The 16,800-nt window shown below is 40.5% G+C and overlaps 2 protein-coding genes and 1 non-coding gene across 4 annotated transcripts in view; all 3 read right to left on the bottom strand.

The window, feature by feature from the left end:
* Positions 1-4,449: 4,449 nt before the first annotated feature.
* On the bottom strand, positions 4,450-7,726 carry RPS13 (ribosomal protein S13). Its single transcript, XM_004418475.3, has 6 exons — positions 7,605-7,726; positions 7,411-7,459; positions 7,159-7,237; positions 5,951-6,120; positions 5,164-5,264; positions 4,450-4,527 (listed from the first exon to the last, which is right to left on the bottom strand). Exons 1-6 carry the CDS (start codon positions 7,625-7,627, stop codon positions 4,494-4,496), a joined length of 456 nt encoding a protein of 151 aa, XP_004418532.1. The 5' UTR covers positions 7,628-7,726; the 3' UTR covers positions 4,450-4,493.
* On the bottom strand, positions 4,716-4,806 carry LOC147916552 (small nucleolar RNA SNORD14). Its single transcript, XR_015552837.1, has one exon. It is a non-coding gene; the product is annotated as a small nucleolar RNA SNORD14 (small nucleolar RNA).
* Positions 7,727-14,356: 6,630 nt separating the features above from the next.
* Positions 14,357-16,800, bottom strand: part of PIK3C2A (phosphatidylinositol-4-phosphate 3-kinase catalytic subunit type 2 alpha) — a 106,105-nt gene continuing 103,661 nt past the window's right edge. Inside the window, exon 33 of one of the 2 annotated variants that reach the window (XM_004418476.3) lies at positions 14,357-16,259. In XM_004418476.3, the coding sequence (XP_004418533.1) occupies positions 16,077-16,259 (183 nt within the window). In that variant the 3' untranslated portion in view covers positions 14,357-16,076. Of the gene's footprint in view, positions 16,260-16,288; positions 16,468-16,800 lie in introns of those variants that run through there. The other variant, XM_087433150.1, reaches the window with a different exon arrangement.

The following is a 16,800-nucleotide window of genomic DNA, read 5'->3' as shown; positions in this document are numbered from 1 at the left end:
ATCCAAGTGGGGATGCTGAATGGGCGCATCCATATCTAAGGCTGGAGTTCAGGAAAGGTGTGTGCTGGAGGTATGAACTGTAGTGTAGTAACCTCAAAGACAGCATTTCAAGCCATAGACTAGATGAGATTACCTAGGAGTTGGTATAAACAGAGAAGAAATGAGGTTCAAGGATTGAACCCTTTCTTCGGGAGCTACTGGAGGATGTTCCCCAAAAGGAAGGAGTAAACCAAGGAAGAGGAAGACATATGATGTGGAAATAGGGAATCTGACACTGGAGGCACAAGGAGTCCCCATATTGATGGCAAAAGAATATCCCAGAACTCTAGGTCTCAAGAGTAACCTGTCTGAATTGGAGCTAGAGGATAAGCGTCCTGGGAGGGACATCACCAAGAAAAAAACAAAAGAAGTAAATCTGATTGAACATATTGAGATTTAAACTATAGTTCAAAGTTTAGGGAAGAATTAGTTAGGTACACAGAACACTAAGCAGATGAAAGAAAAAGGCAATTACTAACATTTTATGTAAATATATACATTTACAGATATGTTAAGTATAGAATTATACATATTATATATAAACATTATGGTCACAGAAATATAATCATAAAATAGTGAGTTAATCATAACTTATTATATAATTATGAGGATTCCTGGAGAAGAGGTATAATCTAAAAACCAAGAAATCATAGCGTAAGAATGTTATTTAGAGCAATTCCACTTCTAAGTACAAATCCAAAAGAATTGAAAAAAGGGACTCAAACAAGTACATGAATGTTCACAGCAGCACTATCAAAATAGCCCAAAGGTGGAAACAACCCAAATATCCATAAACTGATGAATGCATAAATTACGGTATATACCTACAGTGTTGTGTTATTCAGCATAAAAATGACCTACTTACACATGCTACAATGTGAAGTGGAAGCCAGATACAAAAGGTCACATACTGTATGATTCCATTTATATAAAATACCCAGAACAGGTGAAGCCATAGGAACAGAAAGCAGACTGGTGGATGCCAGGGGCGGGCGGGAAGAATGAGGAGTAACTGCTTCACGAGCATGGGGTTGTATTTTGGGGTGGTTAAAATGTTTTGCTACTAGGTAAGGGTGGTGGTTGTATAATATGCCATTGAATTGTTCACTTTAAAATGAGTTTTGTCACGTGAATTTCACTTTTTTAAACAAGGAATGTTATTTACAAATAAGAAAGCATATGGTATGCCAGAAAAACAGCTATAAACTGAAAGCGGCTGCCCTAGACTTCAGGCTGGAAAAGGGAAGGAACTGTTTTTAGGTATAAGTCTTATAAAATCATATGACTTTTAAAACCACATGTATGTATAACTTCAATTAAAAAATGAGATGAGGGGGCCGACCCCGTGGCTTACTGTTTAAGTGCATGCACTCCGCTACTGGCAGCCAGGGTTCAGATCCCAGGTGGGCACCAACGCACCGCTTGTCCCGCCATGCTGAGGCCACGTCCCACACACAGCAACTAGAAGGATGTGCAACTATGACATACAACTATCTACTGGGGCTTTGGGGAGAAAAAGGGAAAAAAAAAAGGTGGATTGGCAATAGATGTTAGCTCAGGGCCGGTCTTCCTCACAAAAAAAACAAAACAAAAAGAACACCTGTCACTGAAAGAAGAGATAATTTTTACATGAAGGAACAGTTGTTGAAGGAAACCTTGAAATCCTGGGTGCTCACATATCGGTAGATTTGGACAAATAATATGCATATGCTGATTCAAACTGAATCAAAATAGATGTTACAAAGAAAAAGCATATGGAAACATTTGTTTAAAAAGGAAGAATAAATGTCTAAGTCTGGAAGACAGATGACGACCATAACTAAACAGAAGGGAGAAGCAGAAAAAATTTAAAATTTAACTAGACTAATTCATTTAAAAAAAGAAAAAAGGTTATTAAAGAAAATCATTAATGACAGTATCAATAAAATTCTTAAACTTCTACGGGAAAAATACCATAAGCAAGATGGAAAGATAGAGAATAAACTGGGAAAAATATTTGTAACATGATAAAGAGTTAAGAATAATGTTCTAAAAGAGAAATTAGAAAAAGGCATGAATACGCAATTCACAAAAAGTAAACATGAGACATTCAATAGTAATCAAAGAAAGAATAAAACCAATATCACTCTCTTAACAAAGATTTCTTTTTTTGTGAGGAAGATCAGCCCCGAGCTAACATCCATGCCAATCCTTCTCTTTTTGCTGAGGAAGACTGGCGCTGGGCTAACATCTGTGCCTATCTTCCTCCACTTTGTATGGGAGGCCGCCACAGCATGGCATGACACGTGGTGCCTTGGTGTACGCCGGGGATCTGAACCCGGGCCACCAGCAGCGGAGGGCGAGCACTTAACCCATATGCCACAGGGCCGGCCCCTGTCTTTTATTTATTTATTTTTTTCCCCAAAGCCCCAGTAAATAGTTGTATGTCATAGCTGCACATCCTTCTAGTTGCTGTATGTGGGATGCGGCCTCAGCATGGCCGGAGAAGCAGTGCGTCGGTGTGCACTCGGGATCCGAACCCGGGCCACCAGCAGCGGAGCACGCGCACTTAACCGCTAAGCCACGGGGCCGGCCCCCGGCCCATCTTAACAAAGATTTAAACAATTAAAACGTTTTGCAAGGATGTGAAGAAATGACATTCTCATGCACTTTTTGAGTATTTATCAGTACACTTTTGAAAAGAAGTTTTGCAAAACACACTAAATATACAATATAAATGCCAAAGATCTCATTTCTGGGAATTTATCTTGAGATAACTACAAGGCAAATTACAGTACATAACATCTATGGAATACTAAGTATCCACAACCAAGACATACAAGTAAAAAGATTATGGAATGATTTATGTGGTATAATGCCCATGTGCAAAAAATGTCTGTGAATTTAACAGTTATCTGGAGGGATGTTCACTAAAGAAACTGTTGTTTCTCTCTGAATGATTTCATTAAAAATCCTCCAACATGCGGTCATATTTAATATTTGCAGTTCTATTGGCTTGATGGCAAGAATTATATGTAAATACTTCTTATAATTAAAAAGAAAACCTAGAGATGCTTTGAAACATCAAATGCCCCATCCACAACTACTGACTAGTTTTTGGTCCAGAACCATCCATACTCAACACTTGCCTAGCTTTGTAGGGTTTGCCAGGGATCATGTGGTGCATTACCTTGTATTACTTGTTCAGCACTCTTGGAGATGTCTGCCTTATTAATTTCTTGCTTTATGATGGTTAGCCACTTTTAAGACATGCACACAAAGGTGCAAGGAATTAAAAACTTACATCTAACACTAGGTAAGAATTGGGTGAAATACCATAAACAGATTCTGCACCTGTTTCCCATATTTGGGAGCCCATTAGGAAGGGGAACTGAATCAGTCTGCATACCCAGCAGAGCATATAATGCTGGGTAGGCAAGCATATAGTGTCCTAAAGGATAAGGTGACTTCGGTGTCTGTAGCTCCTGAGCCCAGCAGCAAGAGGCCATCAATGCAAGTTACGATACTGGTCTCTTGAACACAAGGGCTTTTGCCTGGTAGTGTGATTTCAAACACAACTTTGATTACTGCTTAGGGTAAAGCTTAAGTAAAAAGCCTATTACTATATGTATTTATTCAAGTGATAAACACTTTACATACAAATGGCCTGCTTGAATGTTTTCTGAATTCTGAAGGAGTCTGGCTCTGTAAACCAGCGAGAAACGCAGCTCATCGTTTACTGGTCTTACAACCTTGAACAAGTAACTCACTTGTTGTTCAAGAGACTTACCTCTTTCAAACAGGGATACCCACATACCTCATTAGGGTGTTTTATGAATTAAATAATTCTGCCTACACTCAAGTGAGTTAATTTTAACCCACCCAAAACCTGCAAGGTTCAGGAACCTGAGCTCATCTCACAATTCTTCCTGTTCCCTCTGCTCCAGATGGAACTATGCTTGCTTACTGTTCCCTGAATCCCTTCTTCCCCATCTTTAAGCCTCACCAGCAAGACTGGGATCAAATGTCACTTCCTCCAAAGGTCCCTCCATACTAAAGATGCTCCTCCTCCCCCAGAGGACCTTGCACATACATTTCTGATGACAGACTACACTGTGGACAACATCTATCACAGATCTACTTCAGTATTTAACATCAAATGTATGAAAAATACTTAGAAATATTTTTGCCATGACATCAAAATAAATCACTACATCAAGTCCCTTCCAGTCCCTCCCCCAACCGCCCTGTATATAGCAACCATCCATGAAGTTATACACCGCTCAACTACAACTAGCTGAGCAGTGAAGGGATGCAATACATGGATGCTATCTTATTGCTAATTCTGCACAAACACTTCCACATCAAAAAAGAACACTTATGAATGACTGATATACAATTTTTTGGGGGGGAAAGAAATACAAAACGTGCTTCTAGTTAAACAATGATTTTATTGCGTGAGAACATAGACAAATTTATGCAACCAGGGCGGAGGCTGTGGATGACTCACTGAAAAGGAAAAAAGGGGGAGGGGAGAAGAGCTGGATTAATACAGGTTCTCCACTTTCATTCACAAAATCTCCCAGCCAATGGAGCTATTTCCCAGCAGATAAAACAAACCCCAAATATATAAAATGCACCAAACTGCTAAGTTCCTGAATCAGTTCATTGTGCTCAAGTGTAATGAATGAAGATGCTCACTCAGACATCCAAGGAAGAATTGGCCAACATAAGGAAAAACCTTTCTGGTGGAAACTGCGAATGTTTGGAAATTAATCATCATAGTGAGCAATCTAGGCAAAAATTAAGACAACATAAACACCTGGGAGCAGAGGTATGAACTGAATCTTCACCCACCATCTAAAAGTGATTCAAAGGGCTTGTTCATTTTCTAAATCAGGGGTCTGCAAACTATAGCCCTTTGCTTGTCTTGGTAGGTCAAGTTTCAATGGAACACAGCTGCACTCATTTGTTTACGTATCATCTGCGGCTGTATTCCTGCTACAACAGCTGAGTTGCAAGAGTAGCTGACCATATGGCCCATGGCCTAAAAACATTTACTATCAGGCTTTTTACAACAATTACTACTATATTCACTAATCTGGCTAACTCTTGTTCTTGTTAACCAAAACAGTTGATACTCACTATTTCCAATTGGGGGGAAGAACTCGTTTGGTCTTATAATATCGAGCCAACCGGTGAATACGACTCTCAATCAGAATCAGACGGAATTTAGCATCTTTATCCTAAAAATAAAAATTGATAGAACTCAAGAAAGCCATTCAAAACAACTAAACATTATTGAACATTATTTTAACAAAGAAATGTAGGGCCGGCTCCGTGGCTTAGCGGTTAAGTGTGCGCGCTCTGATGCTGGCGGCCCGGGTTCGGATCCCGGGAGCGCCCCGAGGCACCACTTCTCCGTCCAACGTCAGGCCGAGTCCCATGTACAGCAACTAGAAGGATGTGAACCTATGACATACAACTATCTACTGGGGCTTTGGGGGGGAGAAAACTGAATAAATAAAATCTTTAAAAAAAAAAAAAAAAAAACAAAAAACAAAGAAATGTATAGACATGGTGTACTTTCTCTAATGAAAAATTACCCAATGCCCTGTAACAGAATCACAGGCTAAGGTTCATGTGGCTATATTAGGTCCTTAAGGAAATTTAAGGCTTCCAGAAGACTTAACAGGAATGATTTGCAAAGTTCTGCAAACACACACCTCTACATTTTCAAGCAACTGAATATATTCTATCTAGGGGAGCCAAAGCCCCCTCCCCCGACCCCAAAACTCTTCTGGTAGAATTTTTATTTCAAAGCAACCATAGTGCTGACTAGTTTGTGGCTCCCCTAAGCCACCTTACATAATTCAACAGATGCATTATATTTTATTGAAATAAGTTGGTACAAGCAGTTCTATACTCTTACCTTTCTGTTCCTCTCAAGATGCTTCCGAACAGCAACAGCTTTCTTAATTAAATGGTAGAGGTCCTCAGGAAGATCAGGAGCAAGTCCTTTGGACTTAAGAATTCTCAAGATTTTATTGCCTGTCACAAAACGCACTTGTGCAACACCATGTGAGTCTCTCAGGATCACACCTGAAAAGGAATCACATATTCTAAATTCTCACACCACACACAAACTGAGCAGGGGACGTCAAGGCTTGAGATCAAGTCACATTCCAGGTTTCCCATCTGTAAAATGGGGCTTATGTTTATATATCACAGAAACCAACATGAGAATGCATGCAAAGCTCATTCAGACAGCGAAGGAAGGTTTACCCAACACTAAGGAGAACCCTTCTGGTGGAAACTGCAAATGTCAGAAAACCATCATCATAGTACAATTGCTAGATTATAGGCCACCCAAGGAATCAATGAGATTCCCGCTATGTATATGTTTAATAATCAAAACCAGCTAACATATTAAGAACTTGTACCATTCTTCTAAAAACTTCACATACGTTATTTTTTTTTAATCTCGAATAGCACCATCTGAGTACTTGACCATCTATTATTTATTTCTCAGGATGTGTGATACCCCCACCAGACTCTCAGCTCCAGGAGGGCAGATCTTTTGCCCTCTTTCTGATTACTGTAGTCTCAGGACCCAGAACCACACAGCTGGCAAACAACAGCCGAATAAAGCCACTTGCACAAAGACACTCAGCTGAGATTTAAACCACATCTAACTGTGAGAAAGTGTGACAAGCACTCCGAGTAGCCAATCCCAGCTCCTTCATTTAATGTGACTTGGGGCTAGTTATATAGCTGCACTGTGCCTCAGCTTCCTCAACTGTAAAATGAGGGGAAACCACTAGTACTTATTTCACAGTATGGCTGTCAGAATTAAAGGAGGGCAGTATATGTATAGGGTTAGAACCACGACCTAGCAGAGTGCCTAGCCCGTAGGAAATACTCAATAAATTCTGGCGAGCATTTTAATAATTTTACCGTCTTCCAAATAAGAACGTGAGAGTGGAACCAATGAGGACCAGACCTCGGTCATCAACAGTAAAGCCAGGGAAACCGGCAAAGGTTTTCACGGCGCGTATGGGGCACATTTACGCCCCGAGCTTTTTCCAGCAGGTTACACGAGGGCAGGCGGGAGAGGCTACGTTAGACATCAGCGCTCACCGATCTGGGAGGGAGTCAGGCCCTTCTTGGCCAGTTTGTAGATCTGCTCCTTCACGTCGTCAGACGTCAACTTCAGCCACTGCGTATGGAGAAGAAAGCGGCCTGAGGACGAGGCGCCCGGGACGGCGCCCAGCGGCCCCTCCGCCAGGAGCCCGCTCCTCAGGCCCACATGGCCTCCACCCCGCGCCGCGCCCCTCGAGCGACGACTGCGCCTCTCCTCCCGACTCCTCCCGGTCCCCGCGCGCTACTCACGGTGGGCACGCTGCGGCGGTAGGGCAGAGCCGACTGGGACAGGCCCTTCCTGGGGAGAGGAGCAATCCGGGGGTGAGGGGGCGGCCCGTGCCCCAGCAGCCCACCACATCACCCCCTCGACCCATTGCCCACACTCCCTCCTTCCCCCACCCCCGCGGCCGAGCCCTGCAACCCGCCGGGAAACGCGAGCTCACCCGGGAGCATGCATGCGACCCATGATGGCGGCAGTCAGGCAGCGAAAAGGAGAGCGAGGGAGCGAATACCGCAGGAAGCCACCCAGCACGCAGGAAGTGACCGCACACGTCCCCGCTTCCTCGCATGCAGGAGGCGGAGCCACGCTGCGTCGCCCCCGGCGTCCGCGTGACTACATGTCCCGAAATGCATTGCAACGTCGCAGTAGATTCCTCAAGCAACAGGACTACATTTCCCGGCATGCATCGGTCTTCGAGGAGGTCGTAGCCAAAGCGGGAAACTGAGTCCGCCTCCGACGGGGACTGTGCGCTTTCTGGAGGCGCTGCCAGCGCCGACATCGTGCAGGTTCGAACCCAGGACTGGGAGTGGGCATGGAGCAGGTACAACTGCAGGCGTTGGTGGACTTGGTCCCTGCCCTATGAAAGGCCGTTATCTGTGCCCCCACCGCTTTGCGAATTTGGGCTCCTGAAGTTCAGCCATTCAGCTACGATTATTCATTCACCAGTGCCAGGCTTTTTGTCTTGGCGCTAAATACCTCAGTCTGTCCCTGCCACTAGTAAATTCACAGGTACAATACCATGGTGATAAGTTCTACACTGGAAGTAACGGTGGTGGCTACGGCCCAGCAGCAGTACCATTTCTTATCTCTAATCCTAATCTAATCTTTCTGGGGAGGGATCACCGATCACAGCGAAGAACCAGCCCAGGGATTTGAACCAGGCTCTGGCGGATCTCTACCCGCTACCTTCCCCTCCACTCTTTCCCCTGCACCGAGCTGTGGGGCGCTCTGCTCGGCGGGGAGGAGTGTTGGGTCGCGTGCCCGACTGAGAGAGAGTTGGCGAACAGGGAAGAGCTTTGGGAACAAGACTGCAAAGGCAGGAGCTGGATGTAGGGAGGTGAAGTGGAAGTGGGGATGATGAGGGAGAAAATGAGGCGTCTGAATTTCCTGGCAAAAGGGAACTGCCACTAAAACTGAAGACTGATTCAGTGCTGGTACACAGGAATGCGCTGAAAGACTGGGCAGATGAAAGGGCTTTTTCAAAAACAGCATGGCCCCGGGGAGGAGGGAGGTCGGTGAAATCAATAAACGCCTGTCGACAAGCTTAAAGTAACGGGTGCGACTTTGAAAGAAACTAGAGTTACTAAAACATCCATCCCCATCCTTCCAACCTATCACTATTTGGTGAGTAGTTTTTTCCAAAGCATTAAGAATTTCATTCAAATTGAGTAACCTATTTTTTCCCAGCAAACATGCAATCTTATCCTTAGCCAAATTTACATCTTTAGTCCAGATATGGAATAGGTATCTCAAACTTAACATGGCTCCAATTCCCAGTCCCTACCCCTAGCTACCTACTCCAGACCCCTTAATTTCAGTTAAACACTGCCCATTTGCTCAAACCACAACCTTGGAGTCTCCATTTTTCTTTTGTCTTATTTCCATTAGAGAGTCATTTCAGCTCTACCACAGAAATATATCATGAATATATTCACTTCTCTCCATTTCCACTGCTACCCCCATCGTCTCTCATCTGGGCAACTCAGTGGTATCTCAACTGTTCGTGCTTTTACTCAAGTCCTCACCCCAAACACATATAATCCATTCTGCACCGAGCAGTCAGAGTGATCTTTTAACAATGTAAAACAGGTTATTGTTCCCCGGAGCTAATCCTTCCTATACTTTCTCAGTGCATTTAGAATAAAATCCAAACCCCTGACCTCGTGCCTTGCCACACTCTCCTTCTTTGGTGTAAACACTCCAGCCTTTACTTTACTGCTTTCTGACCCTCCAAGGTAACCAAGCATGTCCCTTTCCTCTTGCTGTTATCATACCTGCAGTGCTCTTCCCCCAGATTTTCTCAGGTCTGACTTTCAGATCCTGGCCTCTAGGTCATCTCGGAGAAGCCTTCTCTGAGGGAGACCATCTGACGTAGTCCTTCTCCCTCCCAGCACAATATCCTGTTGATTATCTTTATAGCACATGAATCTCTGACATTTTCCTTTCTAGTTGCTTGTTTGGTTGTCTGCCTCGAATAAAATTTGAACTCTGAGAGTAGACTGTGAATTGCTTTTACCTCCAGAACAGTGCCAGGCAGGCAAGAAGTTAGGCACTCAATAATTCTTTGAAAGAATGAACCTAAATAAGTAATTTTTTCCCCATTTGAAGATGTCTAGACTACAAACTCTATTTCAGGAAGCAGAAGATAGTGGGAAGAGTAAGATTTGGCAATCTAGACCTGGTTACAGTAGATCTGTGAGATTTGGATCAGGTCAGTTACTTAGTTACGCATGAGTTTTTTACATCTCAAGCATTGCTGGCATGATTTGCCCTCAGCCCCCTGACTTATCATCAGTTAGTTATGTCTGGTAGTGGAATGACTGAGGGATGTCTACGATATAACCAACACTAGAGCTGGATTGCTTTGAGAATACCACTCTGTTAAAAAAACAATCAGTTGTTAAAAAGACCATGCAACTTTTTTTTTTCTTGTGAGGAAGATCGGCCCTGAGCTAACATCTGCCAATCCTTTTTTTTTTTTTTTTTTTTGCTGAGGAAGACTGGCCCTGGGCTAACATCCGTGCCCATCTTCCTCCACTTTACATGGCACGCTGCCACAGCATGGCCTGACAAGCAGTGCATCAGTGCACACCCAGGACCCGAACGTGCGAACCCTGGGCAGCCAAAGCAGAGTGTGCACTTAACTGCTGCGCCACTGGGCCGGCCCCAGTGATGTGGCATGTTTTGAGAACTTTTGTAAATTGGAACCTTCTGATTTTTAAAGACAAAAAAAGGGAAAATTATAATTGTATCTAAAAAACAGTCACCGTTAACACAATTACTTATTAAAGGTTCAGTGATCAAATGGTTTTTAAAAATTGATTGTATGGACTTTTAAACATTTGTTTACTGAGGTAAAATTCACATACCATAAAATTTGCTATTTTAACCATTTTAAAGATTTTATTTATTTTATTTTTTCCCCCCAAAGCCCCAGTGGATAGTTGTGTGTCGTAGCTGCACATCCTTCTAGTTGCTGCATGTGGGACTCGGCCTCAGGATGAACGGAGAAGTGGTGCCTCGATGCGCACCCGGGATCCGAACCCGGGCCGCCAGCATCGCAGCGCGCGCACTTAACCACCAAGCCACAGGGCCGGCCCTATTTTAACCATTTTAAAGTGTACAATTCAGTGCTATTTAGTACATTCACAATGTTGGGCAACCATCATTAATTCCAGGAATTTTCATCGCCCCAAAAAGAAGCCTAGTACTCTCTAAGCAATCACTCTTCACTCTCCCCTCCCCCACAGCCCCTGGCAACTGCCGTCTCTATGGACTTGCTTATTTTCGACATTTCATATAAATGGAATCATACAGTGTGTGGCCTTTTGTGATTTCTTCCATTAGCATAATGTCTCCAAGGTTCATCCATGTTGTAACATGTATCAGTGCTTCATTCCTTTTTATGGCTGAATAATATTCCATTGTAGGGATATATCATTTTGGCTTGTTTCTACTTTTTTAGCCATTATGAATAACGCTATGTACATTCGTGTACAAGTATTTGCATACCTGTTTTCAATTCTCTTGGAGAATATATATATATATATGAATTGCTCGGTCATAAGGTAACTCGATGTGTAGCTTTTTGAGAACTGCCAAACTGTCTTCCACAGCAGCTGCACCACATTGCATTCCCACCAGCAATGTAACAGGGCTCCAGTTTCTCTACATCCTCACAAACACTTGTCTTTTTATTCTGGCCATCCTAGTGGGTGTGAATTGGTATCTCATTCTGGTTTTGATTTGTGTTTCCCTAATGACTAATGATGTTGAGCATCTTTTCATGTGATGGCCAAATGCCTCTTCAAAGTCCTTTGCCCAGTTTTAAATTGGGTTTGCTTTCTGCTGTTGAGTTTTAAGAGTTCTTTATACTATATTTTGGATACCAGGTCCTTATCAGATTTGATTTGCAAATAGTCTCTCTCATTCTGTGAGTTGTCTGTTATTAACAAAAGTGTCCTTTGATGCACGAAAGTTTTCAATTTTGATGAAGCCCAATTTTTTTTTTCTTCTGTTGCTTGTGCTTTTTGTGTCATACTTAAGAAACCTTTGTCTAATCCAAGATTACAAAGATGTGCATCTATGTTTTCTTCTAAGAGTTTTATAATATTAGCTATGTTTAGGTCTTTGATCCATTTAGAATTAATTTTTGTATATGTTTTAAGAATCCTACTTCATTCTTTCGCATGTGGTTATCTAACTATCCCAGCACAATTTATTGAAAAAGCTATTTCCCCATTGATCTTGGCAGTCTTATGAGTGTCTTTGCTGGATCATGATTCAAAGAAACAAAAATAACCAAATAGTTGTTCTAGAAATGAAAAATACAACAACCAAAATTAAAAACTCCATGGATGGGTTAAACAGTTGAAGAGAGAAGTAGTGAATTGGAAAAGAAGTCATAATAAATTATTCAGAACTGAAGAAAGTTACTGATCCATAGATTTAAGAATCCTAAATAGAAAAAAATAAAAAGCTATCTACACCTAGGCATGCCCTAGTTAACATGTCAAACAAGATTAGCCCGAAGGGTTGAAGGTGCATGATGGCTTCCTTCATGGAGTTCATTACATGGTTGTCTAATTTTGTATATGTCTGATAAAGTGTTTCAAAAGAGTAATTAAGGGTGAAGTAAAGTCATTTATTTTCTGATAGAAACTGAGTTGATCATCCCAAGAAACTGGCTCTAATTGTTGAAGCGCCTGCTCTTTCACGGTCTCTGGGCCCTTTTACATGTTATCTCTGGAGCCAGAGAACCACAGCCGCACGCACACCGGTTATCACTCCAGGAGGGAGGGGTGATAGCAGAAGAATTTACATCTCTCTCTTCTGCAGATATGTCTATAACATGGCTGTTACAATACTGTAATATGTAAGTAAACTACGAAAGGCCAGAGACCATACGCATCAAAGCATTTCACTTCTATGAAATGGTGATGGGGCTCTAGCAAAGTGGCAATCCAGACCTTCGAAGAACCACGCTTAGAAACCAGACACTCTATGTGGACATTTTTAGGGGCAACTAACAGGCCAGTTCTGAAATTCAGGACTATTTGAACCTAATAAACTCCTGGGTGAGATGCAAAGAACAGCAACAGTGAGTTCATTCATATCCAAGTTTGGAACCAAAAATCTTAATATGTTGATGAGAAAAGAAATGATGGCAGAGTTCCTTTATTCCAGAAATATTTTAATATGATCATAGTACAGTTATGAAGTCACATTCAATCCACTGAATATATTCAAGGTATTAATAAAAATATTATACATCTTTACTCACTACCTTAATATAATTAAAGTATTTGGTTCTTATAGTTGAGACTAATTGCCATATTCATTCATATTTGCACTGCTAGTCAAAAAGCATGTAAGTAAATCTATGAATTATGGTAGTGGGGGTTCAGTCCTTTTTCATCTGAAATCTAAGTATCAAAATTGAATGTTTCCTTTTTTTAAATGCCACAATACTTGAATCCTAGAAAGAACAGTCAACCAATTTAAGGCAAGGTATTGGAACTTTTATACAACTTTAATTTGAAAAGATAAAAGAATACTTTATCAATCATACATGCCTTAACATTTAGATACCTATAGATTCTTATAAAGGCAGTAATAAAAATGTCAGTGCAAGTTCTACATTGGGTTCCTCAGTAGAGAAAATAACAGGTTCTTAGAGTAAACCATTTTCAAATCCCAAAACACTGCAAGAGGAAAGAATTCTTTGGGTGCAGGACTTAGATGTAGCATAATTATTTTTACTGAATAAAGATAGGTATAAAACATTGTGATTATACATAAAAATTAGTGTCTTGGCCAGTTTGTTTAAACTTTTGTTTCAAATTTACTTTAATGCAAACTTTAAAAAAACAGTTGATTAGGGCCAGCCCTGTGGCATAGCAGTTAAGTGCACATGCTCCACTACTGGCGGCCTGGGTTCGGATCCTGGGTGCTCACCGATGCACCGCTTGTCAGGCCATGCTGTGGCAGCATCCCATATAAAGCAGAGGAAGATGGGCACGGATGTTAGCCCAGGGCCAGTCTTCCTCAGCAAAAAAAAAAAAAAAAAAAAAAAGAGGAGGATTGGCATGGATGTTAGCTCAGGGCTGATCTTCCTCACACACACACACACACACACACACACACACACAAAAAACAGTTGATTTAAAATCTATTGATAGTAGTAGTGCAAAGAGGTGCCTCTGTCCCTTTTTTTGGTAAGGGCTGAAGATTAGCGTTTCACAAAGAAATAAGTTATTAAAATATATGTAAAATGTGTGTGTGTGTTTTTAATGACCGAAGAAGGCACAAAATGAATTAAATTAAGAGAAAATATTACCACTTGTTCTGAACTCTGGTTAACTGTACAGTATTAATCATAATATACACTTTTAGATAAGAATCCAGATTTCTTGTAATTGAAAAGTGACATCACATTTTCTAGCTCTATTATTTGTGCTAAAAGACACTGCTGTAACAGACTGAAATAGGCAGTATACACTGAGTCCAAGTAACAATGATGTTTTACCAAGACAGTACTTTTTTTTTTTTACAGTGGCTAAGTGACAACTCATGGAATGGAATTAGATCTCAAAAGCTTAAGTGAAAATATCTAGTACTTCTTCATATTTGCAAAGCTACTCACACACTTTAAGGAAATGTTAACTGTAAGTGGAAAAAGCAAATAAACGGTGGTGCTTTGATCTGCATTTTAATTAAATTATTAAATAGACAACACATTTAAACATTAAAAAAAGAAAAAGACATTAGTATATCGTACTCACGGGCTTTCCTACAAATGGACCATTAGTGTTAGGCACCAAAAATTTCAAGTTTTTTTTTTTTTTTAACCTGTCACACTGATACATCCTTAACTCTTCTATTTCTGCTCCGCAAGTATCACCATTTACCTTAAACATTTGCAAAGTTCATAAAAATTCTGTTCTGGGCAAGTGAATTGGAGATTGTCCTTTCTTTCTTGGTATTCTTCATTGCATATTTTGTCAGTTATCTTACAGCAACTAGATTACTACAATCTCTATTACCATTTAAAAAGTGTCTGAATTTCTCTTCTAGCCATGAGAATGAATATATGTACATATTTATCCAAACTAAACACAAAATTATGTGTGAAGTTGAATGAATAAAAATGAATCTTATTCTTAATAGTTACTGTAGAATAATTTTAGTCATGTCCCTTATGATTCTGAATTCCATTATATTAAGGAAAGTAATTCATATGAATGTACAATGTTTACATACGTAAGTAGACAGCTTTCAAAACAAACTTTGCCATAAAAGTCTACGTTAAAATTCAGTCTGGACCCTTGTCCTTGGCCTCTTGTGAAGAGTCTGCCCTACTCATGGAGTTCTTCTACCAAAGAGGAATGGGCACATGGGTGAACAATTTTCACTTGTTTAATGAGGGAGTCAAGTATAGATATATGGAGGTGAAATTACCAAACTTCAACTCACACTCGGGAGTAAATGTAGGATTATAATGGAATGATGGAATTTAGTGTGTGCTATATCGATGAATCTCCTTCAATTACTAGGCAACAAAAACATAAATCGAATGGCTGACTATTTAAATAACTAAGTCACACATCAGAAGTGGAGAAAATGATCTTTCTATGGGAAAACAATTAGTAAGAGTACATAATTTCTTGTCTTTAGTAAGTTGAAAGTGAGTGAAAACTACCTACTAAATATTTATCAAGTCAGGAAAAAAATCAGAATGAAGTGCCATGGAAGCATATGAAGTTAAGGCACCATTATTTACAACTTCAGTGATTGGCACTTATTCTGAAAAAGGCTTTGAAGACATGAATTTAAAAAAGCAATATTATTTTCCCCTACTTCTGTAAACTACTTAGTAGTTCTTAACATAACTGTCTATTATTTGTGCTTTGCTTTTCGGCCCTGTGGATAGCAGCTGCATTTTATGGTAACATCCTGCACCTTTCCTTTCCTTTGGTGTTTGTGAACATACACAGTGGGAAAGGCTGTAAAAGGTGCAAAACAGGCAAACATGCCATGTCTGTGTAAGAAACAATGTAAAACAGGTGGCTGACCTGACACAGTACCATCAGACCACACGAAAGCTATTCTGAATTACTCAAGAAAGGGTTAAATCCTTCAACTCACTCTTTCTCAGGACTTATTATATATTAAGTTTAGGGTTTATAGTATTCTATGTGACTTTAAAACGGCAATGGCTTCAACAAATTCATAAAAGTTAGTTATATGACTCTTGGTCCAACAGATGTGTTGAAATGCAACAAGTACATTTACTTTATAATTTCTGTCCAAGTATAAAAATACTATACAAAGTTCATAAGTGCATGTGTGTGTGTGCGCACGCGCGCACAAGTCTATAACTGCTCTTGCCTCCAAAGCTCAGAAATTCACTAGCTTACAAATAGGTTGCTGCAGTCAGCTGATACCACTTAACCGTCTCTTTGCTCAAGTTGAAATCTTTCAAAGGCAGGGTTATTCCACCCAAGAAAAAATTCTCCCGCAGAGATTCTGCACTGAGTACACTTAGTTGAAGTTCTCTCTGTCTTAGGGTTTCTTTGCTATATCCACTGTACACAAGCTACAGCAAAGGCAAAAAAGAAACAGTAAGTTACAAATGATTTATTTGTTTGGTTTCTTGGGTTATTTTAAGTAAAAATATGAGTGAGATTATTAGAGTGACTACAATTACTGACATTGATCATGACACATCTGGTGGAATCTGTTTCATACTTTGGATGCACATTCTGTATTTCAGTCTTGGATTGTATTATCATTCCTCTGAGAGTCTGACATAGGAATGCACAAAGTAGAAAATTACTATTGCTAAAAACTAAAAGCATGTTTTTTCTGAGACAGAGGTATGGGTAAGGGAAGAGAAATTACATGGCAGCATGTCTTAAGATGATCTAATAGCTAGGAAAAAGAGAATGGAAGGAAGCAAGTTGGGATAGTATAATAATATAATTATTGTACAAAAAATGAGAAATTAAATTTCCTTTTGTCTTTTTCCTGTTGGATTTTATATACCATGAAATGATAATTTCTGACTATCCAGTGCAAACTCACCAACTATAAATGCAGTTTACAGCAAATCTGAAGTGTTGAAAACTATTCTCTTT

This window comes from Ceratotherium simum, chromosome 7 (assembly GCF_057802395.1).
Source record: "Ceratotherium simum simum isolate JZ-2026a chromosome 7, ASM5780239v1, whole genome shotgun sequence".
NCBI lineage: Eukaryota > Metazoa > Chordata > Mammalia > Perissodactyla > Rhinocerotidae > Ceratotherium > Ceratotherium simum.
Note: the sequence above shows the minus strand (reverse complement) of the source record. Positions and strands in the feature narration are given on the sequence as shown.